This window comes from Pezoporus occidentalis, unplaced genomic scaffold, assembly GCF_034315485.1.
Source record: "Pezoporus occidentalis ecotype Australia unplaced genomic scaffold, CSIRO_AGI_Poc_V1 ctg67, whole genome shotgun sequence".
NCBI classification, from domain to species: Eukaryota; Metazoa; Chordata; class Aves; order Psittaciformes; family Psittacidae; genus Pezoporus; species Pezoporus occidentalis.
Window position 1 is genome coordinate 3,539,946 of NW_026916019.1, and position 22,748 is coordinate 3,562,693.

The 22,748-nt window shown below is 43.1% G+C and overlaps 1 protein-coding gene across 1 annotated transcript in view; it reads left to right on the forward strand.

The window, feature by feature from the left end:
• Nucleotides 1-22,748, forward strand: part of TAGAP (T cell activation RhoGTPase activating protein) — a 38,827-nt gene that overhangs the window by 11,643 nt on the left and 4,436 nt on the right. Inside the window, exons 3-8 of the mRNA XM_062640893.1 lie at nt 18,851-18,892; nt 19,322-19,406; nt 19,515-19,568; nt 20,195-20,252; nt 21,612-21,784; nt 22,500-22,661. Coding sequence (XP_062496877.1) covers nt 18,851-18,892; nt 19,322-19,406; nt 19,515-19,568; nt 20,195-20,252; nt 21,612-21,784; nt 22,500-22,661 — 574 coding nt within the window. The remainder of the gene's footprint in view (nt 1-18,850; nt 18,893-19,321; nt 19,407-19,514; nt 19,569-20,194; nt 20,253-21,611; nt 21,785-22,499; nt 22,662-22,748) is intronic.

The window sequence follows — 22,748 nt, forward strand, 5'->3', positions numbered from 1 at the left end:
CCTCTCTATACGTAACATACTGACACAGGAACCTTTCCTTATCAAAACAGCTGACTGACTGTTTATCTAGCATTTAAGCATTTATCACTGGTTTTCAAATCAACCATCTGACATTTCTCAATTTATATGTGAAAGGCACAAGCTTTCACTTCAGGAGAGTGACTTGCATACAGCCTGCTCTCACATGGAGGGTCACTGGCATCCACTGCTTTTTCACACAGGCATTCAGCCACTGGCAGCTCCTCCTCCAGCTCCCACTTTTCTAGCTGAACTCTCCATTCGGACCCTGGTAACACGGTCTGTGGTTCAGATGCTATCTAATGAGCAGATCCTTCAAAACAAATGGGGGGGAGAGAGCAAGCAGCTCTGTTTCTCTTAAAGAAACTTTGAAATGTAGTAATTCAGGAGGATACTGAAGGCAGAAAGGGAATTTCCCTGGACAGGCTCAGTCTGAGGGGTGCTCCTGGCAGAGCTACATGGAGAAAGGAACTCCATGGCACAGACAAAGTTAGGTCCAACCTTTAAATACATTTCGTCTACTCCATAGATCAAAAATGTTTCTGTAGACTCTTTGCTGGGTGAAGTGTTCATTTCAGAGTCCCAGGTCTCGCTTTTCGTAAGCTTCACAGCTAGAGGAAAATGAAGGAGGCTATGTACCCTGAGGGGAGTGATGCTTTTTGAGTCCTTTATCCTCACAAAATTGCATCAGGAATCTTGTACACTGTATAGGCCATTATTCAGAAAACACTGCCACTCTGAACATGTGCCAGCTGGATGCGTTGCAGTACATGCTGTGAAAAGAGCTGGCTAGTGACCTGCAGCAAAGCTTTTGCCTGGTGGACCAGGACAGCTGTTTTGTAGCAACAGAAGGAAAGGTTTCCTGAACCCTAGCAGACACAAAGTGGACTCTGAAGTATGATGTTCCCCAGCATCTGGTGTGTTTGGTTTTCAGTTGGGTTTTGGGCTTGTTTTTTTTTCCCTGCAACTGTCCTGCATGCATGTATCTAAACTCTGTGTGGCTCATACATGTAGTAAGAATGTTCGCATCCTCCTCCTGCATCCTGTCCAGGTAACTGTGCCATGTACTTGGAAATGCACCACAAATCAGACTAGTTTTCCTTTTCCTGGCAGCACTGGAGGAAGGGACTTTGATTGTGCTCCAGGGCCCGAAGGCTTTGATTTTTTTCTTAGGAAGATCTTCTCCTCAGGTAAAATTATCAGCCTAAACTCTAAATCCTTGAGGGGTTAAAAAAAATACCAGCTCTTCTGAAAGAGTCTCTGCCATAGTCTTAAACGGCAGACACCCCTGGACAGCCTTTCTCTTCACACAAGCAAACTATTCAGCCCGCACGCAGGTCAGCCAGCCCACTGCACTTTGTTGTCTTTTCACAATCCTCCTACATTCAGACAAGTTGGTGCTTCTTCATAAACCCCTTACTTCTTATATTACTCAGGGGGGAACTTAGTTTATCAGTCTGAAAGTCTGGGAAACAACAGAGGCTACACCTCCTGATTCAGCCTCAACTGCAATATTTGTCTTAACAATGGACGAAGTGCATCTTGTGTTTCCCATCAATGCTATTCATTTCTGCTGAGAAGTGACTGATCAGAGAGAGCTGACTGAAAAAGAACACAAAGATCTACATGTATTCCTATCTAATTTCTTCTCACAGTCAGCTCAGATGTAGTTTTTAATTTCCATTGTTTGGGGTAATGAAAAAAGTTTCAGTTATTGAATTAGATCAGAAAATCCCCTAGATGATACCCATGGCAGAATTCTTAGAACCAATTTGCAAGGTCACTTTTGCGATACTGTGATACAGGTTTAGGCTTTTATTTCTGCTGAGAAACGCCAGGAAGAGCAACAGTCTTTCCTGGTTCTTTGGGGTAGTTTGCTTGCTTTGGGGTTTCTTTTCCTGGTAGGCCTACTGGCAGTTGTAAATTTTTTCCTTGATTTTCTTGGCCTCTTCTTGGGTGACAGAGGAAGAAGAATGGAACTCAGCTGACGCTTAAAAGAGAAGAAAGGCTGAGTCTTTAATGGGAATGTTTTCATCTACTTCCTTTAGCAGACAGTATTAAAAAGCATAATTTTCAGGAGCCTTCAAGGAAAAAATAAAGAGTAATTAAACCCAGAATTTTGAGTGTAAGCTCATTCAAGCATTTTTCACCCTGCCTATGTTCCGTGAAAAGATTAAGGCAATAATGGAATACATTAATTCACTTTGTTAGTCATTCTTTAACATGACTCTGTGCTGATAAAGGTCTCTTTGGCTATGACTGAGAACAGAGTGATGCAAAAAGAATAGGCTCTGGAAGAGAGGAAGGCTCTTCTCTATTCAAGGACAGGAAGTTCATCCTGCTGCCAGGACTCAATGCAAAAGGGCACCATATGTGTCACAGCTTGCATGGATTAGACAGACATCTGCTATTGATTCTATTTTGGAGGGTAGAAGATGCCCCAGAATAATGCTGCTGGTGTCCTTACCAGCAATGTCTCCTTTGAACACTGCGCTCTTCTGCCCATGGGGACACAGGTTGATGTACTGTTAAAATTGAAATGTTACCAGTGTATTATCATTACTGCTTTTGTTTTTTTTTTTTGGCAAACAGTTTCTAATGAAATAGAACCTAAATCAGCCTTCTCCTATACTCTTTTGTCAAGAATAAATACAATTAATAAACCAGGGCCTTGGAAGAAAAAGCTCCTTATAAAGATATGAGAATTGCACCTGTTTCTGAAGCAAGTAGCATAATTTGCCACCAGAGATAGAAACCTGGATTAACTGGCTTTTGAGACTGGTTCAGTCTGCCAATTCCTACATTCCTATGTTTTATGTATAATGGTTTTCCACAGTGATATGGCTTAAGATGAAAATTCAGCTGTGTTCATACTTCCATGGGCTGCTGAGTATTTGGATATGGAGGTTAGCTGTGGTCACCTATAGGGGCTTCCCACCACCACGCGTCTTCACAGAAATCAGTTTCAATTGCAACTACAAGCAGAAGTACCCAAATAGTGTAAGAAAGAATGTTCCCCAAATTGTTTCTAAAATTGGGAAGTAAAAGAAATTTGGCAAGACCTCTAGAACTAATACAAACGGTAGACTCATTCACAAGGTACACCACTCTTGTGGACTGCTTCTGCCACCCAGATTTTTGGGCTTCCCCACCCTTGAGTATATTTTAAATATAATGTAAAGGGACTATGCTTGGCTGTTCAGAGAACCACAAATCGCCAGGATCACCCCACACACCACAAAAGTCTTCAGGCTATTTGATCATGTTACTTGGTGATCTGCTCTGTAGGCGCCTCAATGCAATCATCATAGAGACAAAAAGGCAGGGTAGTCCCCTTAAATGAGTACTATATGGCTCAGAACTATTATGGACATGAATTACAAATGCAGATCTGTCCTGCATTTCTGTATTCTTTTTTTTTCAACTAAAAATGACAGAACTAAAAATGACAGAATATTGTAGGCACACAAATATTGCCTGTCTGTGTAGATGGATGTCACTACATGTAGCTATGCATTTAGTGGGATGGATCCTGTTGGCTTTCCTTTACACAATGTGTTTTTTTATGGAGACAAAAAATAATGATGCTCAGATAGTTCAGAGCCTCTGCTGACACCCCACAATATTCAAGTTTTCTTGTTCAATTTAGAAAAAAAATAGCACGTTTAGTGAAATACGGTCACCCACTCCAAAAGCAGAATCCTGCTTTATCGCTATCAGCTCAGAGCAGTGGCATGGAGGTTGTCCGTTGCAGTTTCTCGGGGATCCAAGAGAAGAGATTTTGCCTCAGTTTGGGCTGGCTGCATGTTAGTTGATGAGGCATGAATGTGACAACTGTAGGCTTTTCTCTGTGTTACCAGATAATCTGAATACCCACCTCTGGCTTTTTCAAATATGCTGAGGTTTGTAATCAGTGAGTAGTCAGTCAGCTGCTGTGAGGATGACACAAGCGATGGTCATCTCAGCACTGGGAGAAGACTCAGTAGGGCAATAATAACCAACATTGTAAATGGAGCACTCTGGTCGTGGGAATGAACAACTCATCAGATTTCTCACACAGCAAAAGGCACGTAGTTGCTTTCAAAAGAGCAACACAAGCCAAGCTAAATCACTTGAGTGGCAACAAGATGAAGAGCTCATATAAGAGGAACCAAGCCTATCTGAGGTGTAGAAAACTTTCATGATTGCACAACAGGCCACTAGACACTGAGACAAGACACAAAGCAGATGCCACAGATCATATGATGCTGTTGGTCTCATGGACCAGGTTGCAAAGAAAATCTCTGATGTGCCTTTTAGACAGTTACTCAGCAGATCAGCTGGCATGGACCCTGCAGAAGGACCCTTCCACATTTTGTAGTGTTAAGCCCTTGTTCTCAAGAGTCTTGGCACTGTTAAAGAAAGAGATGGGCAAAGGCCCTCAGTCTCTGTGAGATAACAGTGGGAAAACTTTGACCTTTCCATACTGTAGTGTAGATTGTTTCAAGTCTAAAAATGATTCTACTTGGTCAGAATCATTTAAGGGGACAGATTAGAGGGACTGGCTTTTGCCTCCTCGGTTGCTTAGTTCAACACAAGGAAGCAGACCCCACTTCTGGTTTATCAGCCTCCCACATGCAAACAAAAACCTGAGAGTTTCTGAGGAGGAGGGTGTGAAGAAATGTCACCAGCAATTGCTTTCTGAATGCACTGGTGGGCTGGAATGTCCTCTTACTGGCACCAATATTATACAGCTTTCATAGCAGCTTCTTGCTGACATGTGCAATCATGGCTGCAGATCTGCCTCTGCTCTCATTCCTTTTTTCCTTTCTCTTTCTGCTTGGTCAAACTGGAGGCATAAACCCAACTGCTCTCTGGGCCTGGGAACAGTTTGTACTCACCGTGCCCTGAGCAAAGCAGGGGAGAACCCAGCTTAGAGCATCTCCAGTGGCATGATGGAAGCCTAATGCAGCTATTACAGAACCATCAGAAAAAATCAGATGTGGGAATCCCAGGCTTCTTTTGCATGAAGGTAGCACAGGCCCATGCTGCTGAAGGGAACCTAGGTGAGTATATGAGAGAAACCTCACAGCATAAAAGAGCAGAGAACAGTTTAAGAGCAGGGTGCTACTACTGTTAAGTGAGCAGTATAGTTGGAAGGAAAATGGTGGCTGTTTCCTAAGAGCTGCACAAGGAGAATGTCTGTCTTTATCAGGAACTGAAAGCACGTTTCTATAAATAAGAGCATGAAGTTTTTATTCCATCTCAGTTTAATACTTCATCAGGGAAATAGTCTCCCACCAGTTTTCCTCCTTGAAGGAAGCGTGCTACTATTCAGGTCTCAGCTTTTGACTGCATCCTCTTTGGGTGAAAGCTGTTATTTTGTGCTGTGTTTGAAAAGTACCTTGAGCAATAAGCGTTCATTCTGTGCTCTTTCAGTGAACCCTTAGTGTTGCACACACAAAACTAATTATAACCATCATCCTAAAAAATGAAGGTGTGTTTGTCTCATGTTTCTGTGGTGTCAGTGTTGGGATACCAATGCTAGTGTAAATGGCAGGATGGAGGGAAAAACCAGAAAGATGCCATAGGTGAGAAACCATGGCAGTGCCAGTCAGCGTGTCTTCACAGCAGCGACTGTTGCTGATTTCTGCCATCCAGGACTCTGGGCCTCCATTCCCAAGGCTCTGCCTCAGTGAAAAGACTTTCTCAGAGATGGTTCCCATGGTTGCCGTAAGACAAACTAGAAGTAAGTCCCTGCTGCTGCTCTCTGCAGCTGGGGCACAACTTGTTCCTGAACCACAAGCTGGGTCTTGGTGAGCTGTGGGTTGTGTGGAGCAAAAAGGCAGCATTCAGGTGTGAAGAAGAGCAGGAGGTGTTCATCTTCAGATGCAGTAGTTCTCTTCTCCCTGTCTTGACCACCAGCTTCTCTGTTGCCACTTTCTGGTGAATTGGTGACATTTCACACAGCTGTGCTGGGTTGTGTGGCATAACATTCATTCACCATCCTATCTGTGGTACCTCAGGCTTGTGTCAGAGAGTGGAAAGTGAAGGCACCACTTCATTTTTAGACTGTGACCACATTACTTTGAATTGATCTTCTCCCCTTTGTAAACAGGCAAAGCAGTAAGTGTGCAGCACCACAACAGTGAGGCTGGTTTGCAGGAGGGATACGGGATGAGCTTGGTGAGAAACTCTTCACCCATCCCACGAAAAGTTTCTGAGTCTTACAATTTTTCAGAATAAAATTCTATTCAGACTGCACAAAACTCCTGTTTCCAAGGGTATTTTTCTAAGAAACAGAAAGGGAAGATGAAAAGGCTGCATTGAATAAACAGAAGTGGAAAAGTCAGGCTAGACACACTTCGTGTCGGACACAGACTTACCAATACTGAGCCACTTTCCTGTCATTGGTTGAAAAATAGTAAAATGAAAGTTAAATTCAGTGGGTGAATTTTAATTGCAACATCATTCTCCGTGATGTTGGTTTATGAATATGTTGAGCCTTTAAGAAATACATCTCCATAAACTGCAGAAGTAACTTCCCTTCCACCCCTCTTGCAAAACATATTCCAGGAAATCATGAGGGAAATAATATGTCTAGTGAGGAATCCATTTCCAGGAAGAAAACCTCAGGCTGGATGGGCCAAAGAAAAGAGAAACTGAAGAGTGTGGAGGTGAAATATAATCACAGAAAGCTGTGTGGTAGCTGCATATATCAATGCAGAAATAAAAATGTATTGAAAAACATGGGTTATGATGAGATGTATTAAAAAAAAACTGAAATAAGGAAGGTAAGAATATTATTTATGTTAATCTTAAGCCAAATCCTTATGCATTCATTTCAAATCCAGAATGAGACAAGGATCTTATTAAAAACATCTACGTAGTTATATGACCAGAGACATTATGAGGGTACATAGAGTGAAGGCAGCTAACACAGATTTGTCCATCAAGCAGACACTTCTCAGTCACTTCACAGTTTGACTCAGCAATCAAGATCACTTTCTTTCTTCAATATAATTTCCAAGAGAGAAACCAGAGTCACCTGTATTGTTTTGTTGTGCAGGAACATGCATCCTTTCACTTCAAACTTTGTTGTCTATGAGCCTGAGTTTGAAAGTTGGCGCTTCCAAGCTCCTGGCAAGTAGAATCAACTATGTTTATAAATCTGAGTGGAAGAAAAGTGACAACGCTGCTTAAGCCAAGTCCAGTGAGATGGACATAACTGGACATCATTCACACTAACATCATGGATTCGTGTTCCACTTCTGTTTGGGATAAAAGTGTCCACAAAGAGGAGGAAACAAGGAACAGTAAGAGTTAATAAAGACAGCCTACAGACATGGTTCAGGAGACCCTTTTTTTTCCCTGTCCTTCTTGTTCAGAGCAAGAATGATGCACAGCTTCTTCAGGCAGCTCTACAGAAATCCTGCAGACCTATTCCAGCCTGTCTGCCCTCTTGACAGTCTCTACTGTGACTTTGATCTCCCTCCCAGAGGAAGAGCAAATGGAACACCAGGTGTAAACAGCTGAGCAGTTGGAGGACAGGTTCTTTCTGCTTGTCACTTTTCCTGGGGTCTCTGACCTCAATGCTACCCTGGCTCTCAAGTATGGACACTGCCCTAACTGGGTAACTGGGGGTGATCAGAGCCGCTTGCTCCTCACTGAACACTTTCTTTCATCTACCCAACTTCTGTATATCGTTATGTGTAACTTCCAGTAGTATCTGCTTTTCTTACTCTACCCCACCATCAGACCATGATCTGAAAAGAGAAAATGAGAGAAAAGAGAATAATACCATACCTGCACAAGAATTAAATAATTCTTTCTCTCTGCTAATAATCACTGGGTATGTATCTTGAGGTCCTTTCCAAACCTCACTATTCTATGTTTCTGTGATTCTATGATTCTCTGTTTGTCTCCTTGAAGATGTCAGCCAAATGTCCTTGCCATAAGCCCTCCCACTTGAACCCTTTGTCATTGTAAGGGTTGAGTCAAAAAACAATGTGGTGGCTTGCACCAAGTGAGGGCTGCTATCTCAAAGATAACGATGCATGTTTGCATCTGAGGAGTCAGCCAGCACCTCACCTAGCATCTCAGTCAACTGCTGCCTCCCCGTCTTGTGGGAGCAGAAGCAGTATGTGCCAGTACAGATGGAAGCTGTTCAACTGACTAAACCATCTCTCTCCTCCCTCCACTGTTGCAGCTGATTTGACAGCTGTCAAATGTTCTCAGCACGGTGGCTGCTGTTGTTGCTGGATTTGTACTGATGGGAAATTTGCCTTAAATGTTCCTGTATTTATTTGTCATTCAGACGGGCCAACAAAGCGTTCCCAAGGCAACCCAAGGCAACCTTGGGAAGGTCTTTGACTGTGTTTGGTACTTTCTACATCCCCAAAAGGCGAGTGGGGTTTAAGAAAATAATGTGAAGGTATTTGTATCACTCTGTAGCTTTCCATATGCTGAACAGCAAAGACAGTGTGGTTTGTTGGTCTCTCAGATTAAAGATTTTCAGATACATAGATCAGGGCTCATAATCAATTCCCCCTTAAAACATCTTTAGTCCCCTTCTTCAGAGAGCTACAGTCAGCATGCACATTGAAGATCTGTTACTCAATGTTCTTAAATTGAAGCACAACCAATCCTGGAGGTGTTGAGAGAAGTGTGACCGTACATGCACTGTCCTCTAGGACAACAGGTTAGTAGGGGTCATGTTAGCCCAGTGACAACAGGGAAATCTGTAGAACAAATCAGCTATGACATGTGCAAGTGCTGTTGTCCATAACCAGCCAATACAGTAGGACGATCTCTTAGTTTTCTCTACACTTTCGTTATTGTTTCATATTTTATGGGCAGATTCAAACACCTCCTGAATTCCTGTAAGACCTTAGCAGGATTCGTATTTTACATTTTGCATTATAACACTACTTATTAAAAGAAATGGTACTTTCCTTGTTTTCTTGTGGTCATGCATATCACCTTTAATGCATCGAGTTTGTGGAGAAGAAACAGCTTCTGTCCATGCACAAGGTTATTAACCTGTCAAAGGCTATACAGTTAGTCCTGTTAAAGGTTTATACAGCGTGGCAGCATGGTGAAGATGTGTTAAAGGATCTCAGTGATCCAGGGCCCAGTTACAGTAGAGAAAATTACACTAAAGGAAACATCTATCTTGCTTTGGCCCCATAAGTTAGTCCAAGGCAGAGTTCATTCAGAGCAGAGTTCCACTAGGGACACAATGAAAACTCTTCCCTTGTAAGATTTTGACTGGTAGTAGATCTTTGAATTGTAATAATTTTTTTCAGAGATGAGTCATTTGACTGAAACTTGATTTAAGCACCATTTGGAGCAACTTGTCTCTGAATCCCAGTTCTGCAGCATTCCAGTATTTCTGCGACAACTCAAAAATCTAGATGCTGATCTTCATCCCTTTTCTTTCTATGTCCCAAGACATGCTATTCCAGGCAAGCACCATGACATTAAATTCACCCTCTCTAATTATCAGATGCAGTCATGTTTTTACCTTCTGTTTTCTGTAAAAGCAATTTTGGGAATGCTAAATAGAGTCTATAACCTTTGTACCTCCTTTCACTGGTACTGAAAATAAAAGGGACCACAATGAAAAGCACTGCCCCAGGTTAGTTTTACCTCAGCCATGCTTCATGCACAGCTATCATGAAGAAGAGCAAACGGAAGGGAGTTACACCTCACACTGTAAAAGCCTGTCTGCCCTCTCCCTGATACTGCTCTCATCCAAAATTTGACAAGGCAGTTATGTTCCCAACTCCTGTTTAAAATGGGAGTGTGTAGGTGATTAAAAAGGAAATAGGTCCCTAAGTATCTTTGAGGATCTGATCCTTGATTCCAGTTCCTCACCAGAGCCCTCAGTGGTAAGTCCCCAGCACCATGTTGCCCACAGCCTCCAAGGCCAGCTCCAACCTCGTAACACAGAGACAGTGCAGAAGTCACAGCAAAGGAGATAACACCCCACAAGTGGGGAAATGTTGTTTCCATTCCCTCTTCTCTTCTAAGGAACAGAGGCCAGGGTGGTACCTTGACTGTGTAAAGTGGAGCTGTCATACATGTGTATCATTGTGAAAGAACCTGTGGTTTCTAATGGAAATCCTTCATTTTAAGGACAGAAACTTTTCACTAAAAGTGATAGAGTATTTAATGTCAGCAGGCTTTTAGAGGTATTCTCTCATAAAGGCATGATCTTACACCAAAAGCCTGGGATTTGTTCCATGTTTTGTTGTCATTTATCCCTGTTTACTTTCAAACTCCACCTAAGTCAGAATTGTGGTGTTTTACACATGGGCCTGAGGTGCACGGAGAGCCAGGCTGCAGGGCCTTTTCAGTTATACCTGCGCGGATACAGAAACCACCACACAAACCACTGTGAGGGAAGGCATTTTTGGTGGGAAAATGCATTCTCCAAAACGAATGGTATCTTACACATCAAGAAAAGAGAACCAACAGAAACTGCATCTTGAGGAAGTAAAACTGTGATCTGTTAAGCAATAATAAAGAAGAATAAAAAGAGAAGGAAGAGAAAAAAACAACCACAGTGTCTGACCATGATTTCCTTTTAGAGGATTACCTCTGTGTAAGAAATTCAGCAACTAGTTTCAATTTGGGAAAAGTTTGGTTGGTTTGTTGTTGTTTTTTTTTGTTGGTTTGTTGTTTTTTTTTTAAATCAGTACAACATTATTCATCATTAAGAAATGAAACTGCAAAATACAGGCATTTTTTTCTCCTTAGTTTTATTAAAATCACTTTATCTACATCGAATACTGGCCAAACCCCAACCAAATTCTCTAAGCTAAGCAAGGCAAAAATCAGTGGTCAAAGAAAGAGTGTTGCTCCTGTTTGTTACTGGATTCTTCCCGCACTGTTAACTTCACACTCCAGCGCAGTGTGTTAGCTAAGCACTTGTCTATGCTCTCTGCTGAAAAGTGATCAACTGAATCAAGTGCTTTGGTTCACTGGACATCTCAGCATTCACACAGACGGTGTTGCACTGGTGGAAAGGGATGCTGCCTGCCTTGTTGTTAGGATATAGAACAAGAACCGCTAATTTCCAAATGCCTCTAGGAAATTCACTGGTCTGGGGAAGAGTTGCTTGCTTGCCTGTTGTGACTGATGACTGAAACTAATGTCGAAACTAGAAGTTACTGGGGGTGATAGAAAAGTAAGAAACACCTTGGGAGAGGGGAGGAGAAATGCAATCACATAAGCCTTGCCTGTGAGACTAGGAGCCCAAGATTAAAAGCATACAAAAGATGAAATCCAGTTAAACCTGGTAAAGATTCTGCATGGTTAAAGAATTTGGCACAGGGCAGCAAAAATTAGAGGTCAAAGAATACTGCGTGTGAGAAGTTAGACACCAGAGCCTTAGAAGGGGTAACTGTGGGTTGGGGGTTTCTGAGGAGCCGCCACTGAGGGCCCTCACCCCTCTAGAGAATTAGACCCTTTTTGTTAAGGGGTCTTTCAAACTTTCTTGCTAAGGAGGCTAAGAACCTTCTCAGGATCTTGAAGGTACACAGCAGGTGCAATGACTGCAGTGCCATGTGACCCTTGCCAAGCTCACTTTGAAAGAAGTAGTTATCCCACTTTCTGTCTGATGTTTAAAGCATAACATCTGCTGTGACTGTGCTGGAGTCCCCATGTTAGATCCATTTCTTGAGGTCAGGCAAAAGGAGGGGAATTCATGCTCAGAAACAATTTTATTACAGAATCTAGATAAAATAGATAGCTCAGTTACCATATTGAATGGTTATTTCATTGTGATAGTGTCGTATTTCCTCCTGACAATAACTTACATGCTTAAAGTGAGTATTTGATCTGGCCAGAAGGTGACTGTTGCATTTTGATATGGTAAGTAGAACTGCAAAGACCTCGAGGGACACAAGTAATGACCAGAAAATAACATATTCTCCTCACAGATGATGCACTTAAAACACATTTATTTGTCAAAGACTTACTAGAAAGATTAAAATTAAGGTTTTCTTTTTGCTATATGGCACAGGAGACAATAGAAGCTACAAACTCTTTACAGGGTTCTCCTGTATGTACTGCTTTTTACCAAAAGATATCATAGCACCTTGTGCAGTGACCTTTAATTTTGGCATTTTATTCATGACAAACTAAGGCAGAGAGAAGGCAAGCTACCTTTCAGGTGTGGCATGGAAAATCAAAGAGCAAAACAAAGTATACCCTGGAGTTCACACACAAAACCCTGACACAAAGATGAAAATTCCCTAATAGGGGATTATAGTGTGCTGTAGGTTTGATGAGTAAGCCTGTTCAATTGTTAAAGTAACAACTTTTTCCATGATTATGATGTTCATAGGGTTTTTCCTTTAAGGTCAATACAGGAATATTATCTGCATTGTTTATTCATGTCAGTCTCACAGTTGTGACAGGTTTATGTTGCAGCACACTCGTCCAAAGAAAACTGCGGGAATGCTTAGTTCTGGAAGTAAACAGAAATGATGCGGGGAGGAGGGACAATTCACTGGGACATAACACAGGCCTCTCAAACTCCTCTTTAGCACATCTGGCTCTCCTAAAATAGCACAGAAAGGAGTCAATTACAGTGATACATTGTATTTCAGTGCCCGAGTTTAGCAAATGTTTTTGCTGAGTATAGCATAGGAGGTGATTAACTTAGAGCTATAATAGTTCCAGCGGGTTATGTTTGAAAGATACACTCTGGGGATCCGTGTATAATGCAGTTAGAACAAGCACTTTGCCTTGTTACTTACCAAATGGAAGTAGTACCAGCATCTTACATTTGGCATAACTTACAGGATAACTAGTGTTCACTTTTACTCCCTTAATACTAAATTCAATTAAGTTACACAAGGACAGGATCAGTTCACAGTGTTGCACAAGCAATACTAAGACTCTTTGTAGCAATATGGTCTTTGTTTTACACAATTGTTATGGCAGTTGCTGTACATCTTTTTGTTTAGCATTTTTATATTTTGTGGTGCCTAAAGACCACACACAGTGAGTGCTTCAGAGAGAAAAATCCCAAAGAAACACACTCATCTGATAAATGGGAGAAAAGGTAAAGCTCAAACAAAGCACAAGTAAACCTTTAAGAGGAAAGGGGAAGAGAAAACAAAATCTTCTTTTCAGGCTTCAGCCACCACTGAGAGCGGAAATGGACATGGTAGTATGCAGGTACCTTCTCTGTGTACTCCCTACTGTCATCTGTGCAACGACTGCAGATCTGAAAGCAAAGACAGGGTTCAGAGCAGGCACGCAGCAGTGGGATAAGCAAATGCAGCCAGAACAGAACCTGGTCTGCATGGCAGCATCAGTAATTAATGGCCAACTTCACAGGAACACAGACTGGAACAGAACAGCCTGGCCTTCAAGCCGAGCTGTCTCCAACAATTAGCTGATATAGCTGAACTCAATCTCAAAACCATTATTTCTTCTCCCTAACCCACTCTTGCTAGCAAGTGATCCCAGCTCATGTTTGCTCTGGAGAGTGGGAATTCCTCTTTTATTCCTGGCCTGGAAAAGTCACTGCATTTTTGCAAATGTGGAGGCAAGGACCTAGCTGTCCTGGTTCCAGGGAGGATAGCTGTCGGTGCACCCTAGTTGTGCCAGTCAGTGTTGGTGCCCGAGGCCAGCTTGTCCTGCCCCACAGCAACACTATCCACATGTCCCCACAGCAGCAGCAGCAGCAGCAGCAGCAGCAGCAACAGTCATGCTTGCCCAGAAACCTTGTGCTTCCCTGAGGCAGGAGGCAGAGCTCATGCCATAAGAAGCATTTGCTTTCTGAACTCCTCATACGGTAGTCACGCTTTAAAACAGGACAGCAATACAAATGTGTTTATATAAAACACTAACACAGCAGCTGTTGCTAGTAGCAACAATATGGCAATCACTGGCTAATATGGAGATGTTTGTTTCAAATTTATCATCTTGATTTTGAGGGGTTGCCAGAACTACACAGAAGAACATTTTATTTTGCTGTGTTTGGATGTGCATGCACAAGGACAGGGCATGACAGCAAATAAGTCTCCCAAAAGTACAGGGTCAGATTTACACTGGGGATTTTAACTGCAGCCAGCACAGTTGTGCTTGGAAGGATTTGCTCTGACTGACACTGCTTTTGCCTTGAGGATGGAGTCCAGGTGTGTGGTCATAAATGGTCCAATTCATGGTTAATTTAGTGGTGATGAGGATCTGGTTACGGGTTCTACTTATTACTTAGGAAGCAGGTACAACACAGGAGTGACAAACTCACAAGGGCATCACTATGATGAAGAGTTTTAGGATATTCCCATCATGCCACTGGGGCTTGGAGGAGGCCAACTGGAGGTGAACAATGGGGAAATTCCAGCTACTCCTGGCTGTTCCTCCTGGGCGTCTGGTGACACTGTGTTCACAGCCATGGACACTTTCTACGCCTGGAGCAGCTCCTGCTCTACCAGGGAAGTCATATAGTCTTGCCACTCCTGAACCTGGCTTTCTTTTCTAGTTTTTGTATCAATGGGGCACATACAAAACAAAACCAAAAATTACGCTTGGGCTAAGTTTTTATAGTATTATTTCAGACTGGCTCCTAAGGCATTGGCAGTCTGCAGATCACCTTTTGTATGAAAGTGAGATGACTTATGCCTTAAAAATCAAGTTAGGATTCAGTGAAATCCAGGTTATCTCTGGTTTCCACTGACTCTCACTTTGAGATCTGAGATAATTTTGAACCTGAAATTCAAAGCAAAACAGAAGGTGCAAAATGAGAAGAAATACAAGCCTAAATCAACCAAAAGCAGAAAGGAAACACTAATCCTGGAAAGCAAAGTCAAGATTCACACCTTTCTGGATTCAGTAAGAATTTCAGTAAAAAATGCATTCTGTCCCTGAGAACTTGGCAGAAAAGCACCATCTCAGTTCCTGATTTGTGAATGGAGAACATAAAGAAGCAAAATAAGTGAGAAACCTGCTAGAGTAACAAAAAAGTGAGTAGCATCTCACTTTTCAATATTATTTGAGTACCTTCAACCAGAAATCTTGCAAAGAATAGCATTCAGACTTAATTATACACATTCTCTATTATCTTGCTGTTTATTGTAAGCAAGCAAAGATTTAAATCTGCATCAGTCGGAAATGATGGGCAACTTCAATTCCCCAGTGCCTTTGACCCGGCCACCTCAGAGAACCCAAGGAAGGAGTGATTTCCAAGCCCCACCAACCTGCAACATCAACCTGAATTCAAACCAGCACAGACCCTTTGGGAAAACGGTCTACATACACCTGCCCTCCACAGCTAAATAACTACCCATAAGAACCAGTCACTGGATGATGAGTAAAGAATTCCAGAGCTGCCAACTGAGTGTTGGGGGTGGGGGGGCACCCGTGAAAGATTAAAGAAACCATCCTGCATATGCAACCCAAAGGCTGTTATGGAAAGGGCAGAGATTACACTTTGGGCTGTATTTATGGTATTATTTTTGATTTGTAACTTTTTCCCTATGTAACCCAGTGTGCGGAAAGTTGGTGCAGTCTAACTGCCACTGCAATCTAACCTGGATATCTATTTAAGGATAGAAATTGGCTGAACAGAGCTGTGAAAAACTACTTGGATTTCGCTTTCCAAAGGCAGGGTTAGCACGACCTGACTAAAACTGCAGGAGTTCAGCACCAGCTGGGTTGATGGATCTCGCTCTAAACTGTTACAAGTAGGAGGTAGGGACTGGTCTGATGAAAATTCAGGCAACCCTCTTTTTGGTGACCATACCCTGAACTGTGCCTATGCAATCCACAACACCTCTGGGGAGTAGTAACAAATCAGAGCCACCTTCAGTTGTCATGTAGAAATGTAATCTGTTCCCAGCAACCACCCTGTTCTTTGAATCCACGGGCAGATTGTACAGAGCTCTCCTTTCCAAAAAACAACCACAACCCACCCAAACAACACAACAACTATGACTTTGGCAGAACTGCTGTCCTTATTTTCATAAACACCCCTATTGTCCCCCAGGGAGAATGCAGTTGCGCCAGTGAAGACAAAACTAGAACACAGCCCCTTTTCCACACAGAGAGGTACTGATAAAGGCTCTTTCTGTACTATATGAGCTCAAGAGTCACTGCTCCAGGCATGTCCTGCTGTCCCCTCCTCACAGCTACACTCCTGCTGTGTCCTTGCTGGTACTACAACAGGGTGAAGGAGGGTTTCAGGATTCATTCACACGCTCACTTGTTTATAAGAGCTATCGTGTCAAACACTTGTAGTAGAAATAAAAAAAGTGAGCTGTGGCTGGGATTTTCCCATTTGTGGTTTGGTAAGGAGAGAAGAAAACAGATGCTTTCCAGACACAGCAGATCTGTTCGTTTGTTCTTTTGTTTACTATCAGCTCCCAATTCCTTTCTCCTCCCAAGTCATGCTGCCCCTTCATTGGTAAGGTCTGGAGTCCTTCACTGAGCCACAGCGTAAGAGGAGAGAGGAGAAAAATAGGAGAAACCACCTAGCTTGACTGTCACTCACACAAAGGGGGAAATAACCATCTGGTCTGTGTTGGCAGAAAGCACTATACGAGACCTCATTCCAAAAACTGGCTGGGTAAAGTGCTTGGGATTGGACCATGAAAGCAGCCATGGACTCAGAGGCTATGGCTCTTGGACCTCCCTGCTCCTGCCTTGCCTCCAGTGAATCAATTCAGCAGAACTGAGGGAAACAACCTGATGTACGGGAGGGGAAGAGCTCAAATTGTTTTCCATATGGGCAGGCAGGCCTATAACATACCTTCCACACACAATGACCATTATATTTCCACAACTGTTAATAGATGGGAACTAATTAGATAGAGATACAGCAGTGTGAGTGTCAACGGATACACCACCCATTACGGTAACTTTTCCTCCAGGGAAATTGAAAGCATTATGCCCTGTGTACAGCTGTGCCCTATTTGTAATCTAAGCTTCTGGCCTGGCTAATCACCACCCATTAAACTCCCATTTTCTCCATGAGTCACATTTTCCATATCAAACCCCATGTCTTAATCATGAAACATACTGAGCTCAGAAATATGTCCATGTACATTGCTGGAAGTAAAGGCAAGGCAGAACTGAGCTGCATAGGTCTCTAAGATACTCTCTGAGGTATGTTTAGATACACATTTAACAGACCTACTGAAAAATATGCCACTTTGTTCCAGGAATCCTGCTGGAACTATCAGCAGGGGTGCTACAGCTGCCAGGGAGCCTCAGAACAAATTCTCAGGAGAATGTGATGACAATATTTCTGTGAGAATGTGCATCTGCCCATGGAATTTACTAAGGGAATTACAGATATCATGGGACTGCTAACTAACAAAAAAACAGATACAGAAGTGAGCAGAAGATCAGTAGTAAATGTACAGGGCTGCAGAGCAATTGATTGAGATTCCTATAAGTTTCAGCCCCAAACATGTCTATAGACTTCAGAAGCATAGAAATGATAGGTCTCAGGAAGACTTCAAAGGTCTTCTACAGCATCTCTGCCCCTGCAAAGCAGGGCAGCTCTCCTTTTGCCCTTCTGGACAAAAGTGAATTTTGCACCTTGGATTTCTGCCAGAGTCAAGCTGAGACCACCCATCAGTTTTTGCGTGACAACCCAGGGTCAATACTACATGAGCCAGGCCTGATGTGGTTAAGCAAAAAAATGGCTTTCAGGGTGAATTCAGCAGCGGATGTAGACGTAATGTGCATCTACAAAGAGCTGTGCTATGACACAGCCACATCTCCTGCACCTGTGAAACGGAGGATCCACTGCGGGAAGCACCAGACAGACCACAGTTTTACAAGTCTGTTTTCCACCTAAATCCACCACTGAAGTATTCCAAACCTTTGATGCTCAGCCTTAGCTTCTTTTTTTCACTAAAGACTGGTACTCAGAATACTGGGTTGTCATTTGCCTCTGTCAGTGAATCAGGAGAACTAATATCATGCATTTAACATCAAACATTGATGAATTTTTGTAATGGACTGCTAGAGTACTGCTGCCCTTATGTTCCTGATGTGCTCAGGTTGGGGGGAAGTCAGCAACAGACCGTGAAGAGGTACAGGGAGACCAGAGGTAGAGTTTTCCTGATTTTTTGATCTCTTCATTTAAACTAAACTTTATTACTTAGACACATAATTCTTACTAAGAAATATTTTAAGCAAGACTTTTATTGCATATTGTCATACATTACTAAATAATTACATAATACTACTTTTATAGAAGTTCAATGCTTAAGATTTGCAAGAACTAGTTGGCAATGGCAAAGTGTGTGTCTGCATCTGCTTGCAGACAGTAAACTGTTCCCATTAGCCTTAAAAAAAAAAATACAGAAACATTTCCCTGAAACTTGGCTATTGCACTCCCCCATGTTTTTAACTATTCCTAGTGTAACTTCATCCTGCGATGCATCCTTAAACTGCAAAGCCTAAGATCTCTGAGCAGGCAAGGGACAGGCTGTACCCACTGCCCTTTAATGGTAAGGAGAAGCTGCCCACACTGCAGCCCCCTCTACACGTCCCACCTCATGCTGGTGATGCTAGATGGAACCTTTACCTGGCAAGTGTCTCATCTTTTCCATACATAACAGCTAGAAGGGTGCTTTTTCTTAATTATTTTTATTCTTTTAGGAAAAAAAAACCCAACTCCCCTAAAAGGAAAGAGGAAGCCAGAAATTTCATAGCTCCTCAGTCCTGCCCCATGATGCTTCTTCCTGTCTGTGAATTTCCACCTGCCCCTTCTGCATATATAAGGCAGCACACGTGGGGTAGAACTGTTTAGTTGCCTGCCTCTGTGCAAAGGATTAGTAGCAGTGGGGAGTGATGCTGTTTCTCCTTTCCTCTGCAGCTCACGGGAAGTGAAGGAGCTCTGGCTGGACTCACTCCTTGGGTAAGTACTGCCTGGGATAAAATCAGTGGTGTTACAGTTAAAGTCGGTGGGGTGCTCCAGACCCAGTTGTACAGAGACGTACAAAAGTACAGAGGGGAGAGGTGTGCCCACTGCTAAGTGCAGCTCGTGGGCAGTGCTGACTGACTCGCTGAGCCTTGTGTTTGCAGATTAACAACCACGTGTAGCTGTCAGCACTTGCTCATTTTTTGTATGGATCAGAAAAGGAAAGCTGCTTCTTTTCTGTTTTAATCAAGAGCCAGATAGGGCAGCTGGGCTGAGTGCACTCCACAGAAGGGCTCTGTGACTGACTTGTGTGGGATATCTTGCTGGTTCAGGATCATACTTAAATACCAGGCTGCAGGGAAGAAAGACAAGATGGGTGCAGTTTTACAAAGCTCTTTCTCTGTCTGTTCCCTGTTCAATAAACAGGCAAACAAAAGGACCAAAGGAAAGCAGAGTGTCCAGAACTCCCCCGTTCAAACTCCTAATGAAAGTGTTAAGCAGCTGTAATACTGTGAGTGTCTTTATTGCTCAGCTCTGTCAACATAGCGATTTTGAAAAGCTCTGATTTCTAAACTGTAGCATTCAGTTACTCACCTGGTGTCTTTTTTTTCTTGCCTAGTCAAAGACACTAAATACTGGGAACATGGAGAATCTGATTGAGCACCAGTCAGAGGTAAGCAGCCACTACATTTCCCCCTCCCTGATCCTTCTTGGGTACACATGTGGAATATCTTAGCAAAGTGGGGGTGTCCCCTGTAGGAGCTGCTGCCTGCCTACCATTATCCAAGAGTGGGCAGAGCCCTACAAAGGCAAGCCATGCAACACTGCAGAAAGAGCTGGGAATGGCTATGAGAAGCCAGCTCATTCCCTGGGGTCCCAAGGAGCTTTGCTGAGGAATCTGGCAGGCTCCAAAGCCATCAGGGCTCCCTGGAGGAGTCCGGGAGGTATTCTCAAGTGCCAGGGGAGTACACAGAAGAGCAGGCTGTGCCCTGCTGTGGCTTCTCTGGATCTAAAGAATACCTGAAAGAGCTTGAGGTTGTGACCTGCCAGGAAGGTCTAGGATGGCTGGCTGAAGGGTTTACCACAAACCCCTCTCTTGGGCTCTTGGGCCGTGAAGCAGCATCACTCCTGGACCAAGTTACCTCTTCAGCCTCGGGATGTACATGCCCTTTACCTCAGGGTGCTGGGCATGATCTGGTTATTCCTGGAGCCTCCCGCAGGTTTCTGAGGAGCTGCAGCAGCTCACAGGTGGCTTTTGTTGCTGATGGCAGCTCTGTAACCCCAACTTGTTTCTTGCAGGCTGATACCAAGAAATGCCCCCCGCTGGTCCTAGCAGGTACTGAAGATGGACCTTCTGGTGAGTTTTAAAGACAAACAGAAGCTTCTACAAGCTTCTTCAAAACAACCCAAACCTGCCCACTTCACCTCCCCGAGAGCAATCCACAGCCCTCAGCACCATCCAACACCTTTAGCCCTGGAGTGCCAACTCACTTGCAAATGGCTTCTTTCCCTTATGCTCAGTGGCAGAGGTGACAGTGCTGAGTGCCAGAGGTCTTGTATCCCTATTCCCTGGTCCTCAGAACCCTGTTTCTTTATGTTCTCTGGCATCAGTGGGAAGTAAATATGCTCCTTTCTCACTTGAGCATTGCCACTGAGGTGTGGCTCTTAAGGAAGTACCGAGTACTGCTATCAGTGGTTGCACACCAGAGCAAATAAATCCTCTTGGCAGCAGCAACAGCACTTGTTTTTTTCTTGCCCACCGATAAACAACCCAGAGGAGAACATTGGCAGGGCAGGGTCAGATTTGGAGTAGACCATCATATCAGATTGTTTTTCAGGAGTATCAAAAGCAAACATTTTACATGACACTATAATATTAGATGACTTTCTCCCCCTCCCCATTAGATGACTTTTAAACCCTCCCTACCAAGGACTTTGCTAAGCCACAAATATTGGTTCTGAGAACTTACCTGCATAAAAGACAACTTCACTTTGGATTAGAAAGGCAAGTCCTTTATAGGAAATTTGCAGAAATTTCCTTTAAGCTTCCTAGAAAGCTTTAGAAAGCTTTCTAGCAAAAGAAGCCTCCTTTTCTCACTGTTTCTGAAAGGAGAAAAAAGGCACATCCCATCTCAATACAACTGTCATCTCCAGATTCCTAGTATGCCCTCCTCTTTAAGATGCAGATGCAAAAGTGATGCTAAGAGATTTCTTCCGTTGTCTGGTTGACAGGGAACAAGCACTAGCTCTAGCAGGACCACTATCATTAGAGCTGGCTCCAGAGCTGGCAAAGCTGAAGCCATGTATTTTTATTTGAGCCTGTGAAAGAGGCTGAAAAGCAGGAGCCCCTAGTTCCACTCTTGACCTAAGGCTGAGGCACAATCAAACTGTGCAGCGAGATATGTCTGTAAATGCTGTATTTCTGTGCCTTGTATGTTCCCACTCTCTAAGAAGAAATGGTGACTAGAATGTAAAAGAAAACACCCCAAACAGGAAAGGTGGTGTCCTTAGAGGGATGGTCACAGTTTCACAGTTTAGGCGGTTGTTTCCTTAGTAACCACTTAGTTGTCTTTCAGTTTCTCCCAGTTTAGTTTGAGTTGTTTTAACGTACATCTCTGCACTGCACACAGATGAAATAACATGCACAACCGCATAGTGCTCTCTGTTTTGTTTAGGGGTTCTTTAATTGATTTTTTTGCTTTCCTTTTGCTTGCAGCAGATGGAACAAAGAAAAGAAAGAAGGTAATACCACAGTCATTTACTCTGAGACGAAGCTCTGCCAATGGGAATTCCCTAGGGCAGTTAGACTCGGATGCCAAAATCATTCTGTTTGGCCAGCCTCTGGCAATTATCTGTGGGGAAGACGACACACTGCCCCAGCCCATCCAGGTAAGCAAGACAGGCGATAGTCATCATACCCTATCTAACAGTGTGAGGCAGGTACTTCCACAGCAGCACCCAGGAGATGAGTGATTTTGGTGTTTCCCCTCCATGAACACTTCTGATAAATTCAGGGCCCATCCCAGATGTAGAAAGGATCAGGTCTGTAGGTTTTGTCCAGCTCACCCAACTTCCACAGGAATTAACTTTGAGTGGAGACAACCCAGGACCAGGAATACGAGTTCTGTTCCTTAGTATAAACATCTGTGAGCCTACAGAAGTCATTTCAGCAGCACAAACTTCCAAGGATTTCAGTATTCCCCTTAAAAAAGTGTTCAGCTGTGAATACCTAAACGTATCTTCTGGTTAAAAACACTCTTGTGATTTTACTCCCACTGATTTTGTTTTTCCAATAGATAGACTTATATCTCTTCTAAGCAATATTTTCTTGACTTTGGAGGGAAAGGATTTGAACTAAGACTTAAGAAATCCTTTATTTGCTTCTGGAAAGAAGCAGGGATGCCTCCAATGAAATTAGTGGAATTCATCAGTCAAAAAACAGGGTGGGTTGGGGGAAAATCAGGTTATTACTCATGTAATCGGAGAAAGAACTAGATAATGACCAAATCAGGGCACAGTGTATTTCTGTTTCTAAGGAAATGTTCAGATACTAAAGGACTTTTCCTCAGTAAGTGTTCTTCCACTCCTGTCTTTTTCCCTGCAGGATATCTTTGCTATATTGTATAGGAAAGGACCTTCCACTGAAGGGATATTCAGAAAAGCTGCCAATGAGAAAGCACGAAAGGAGTTAAAGGAGGACCTAAACAAAGGTGTGAATGTTGATTTGAAAAGCAAATCTGTGCACCTGCTGGCAGTGGTCTTGAAGGTGAGCTCCTCTGACATTGGGAAGACATTGTTAATCTTCACAGGCCCGCTTCAGTGCCAGAGCTGACTTATGTGGGACTCCAAGCTA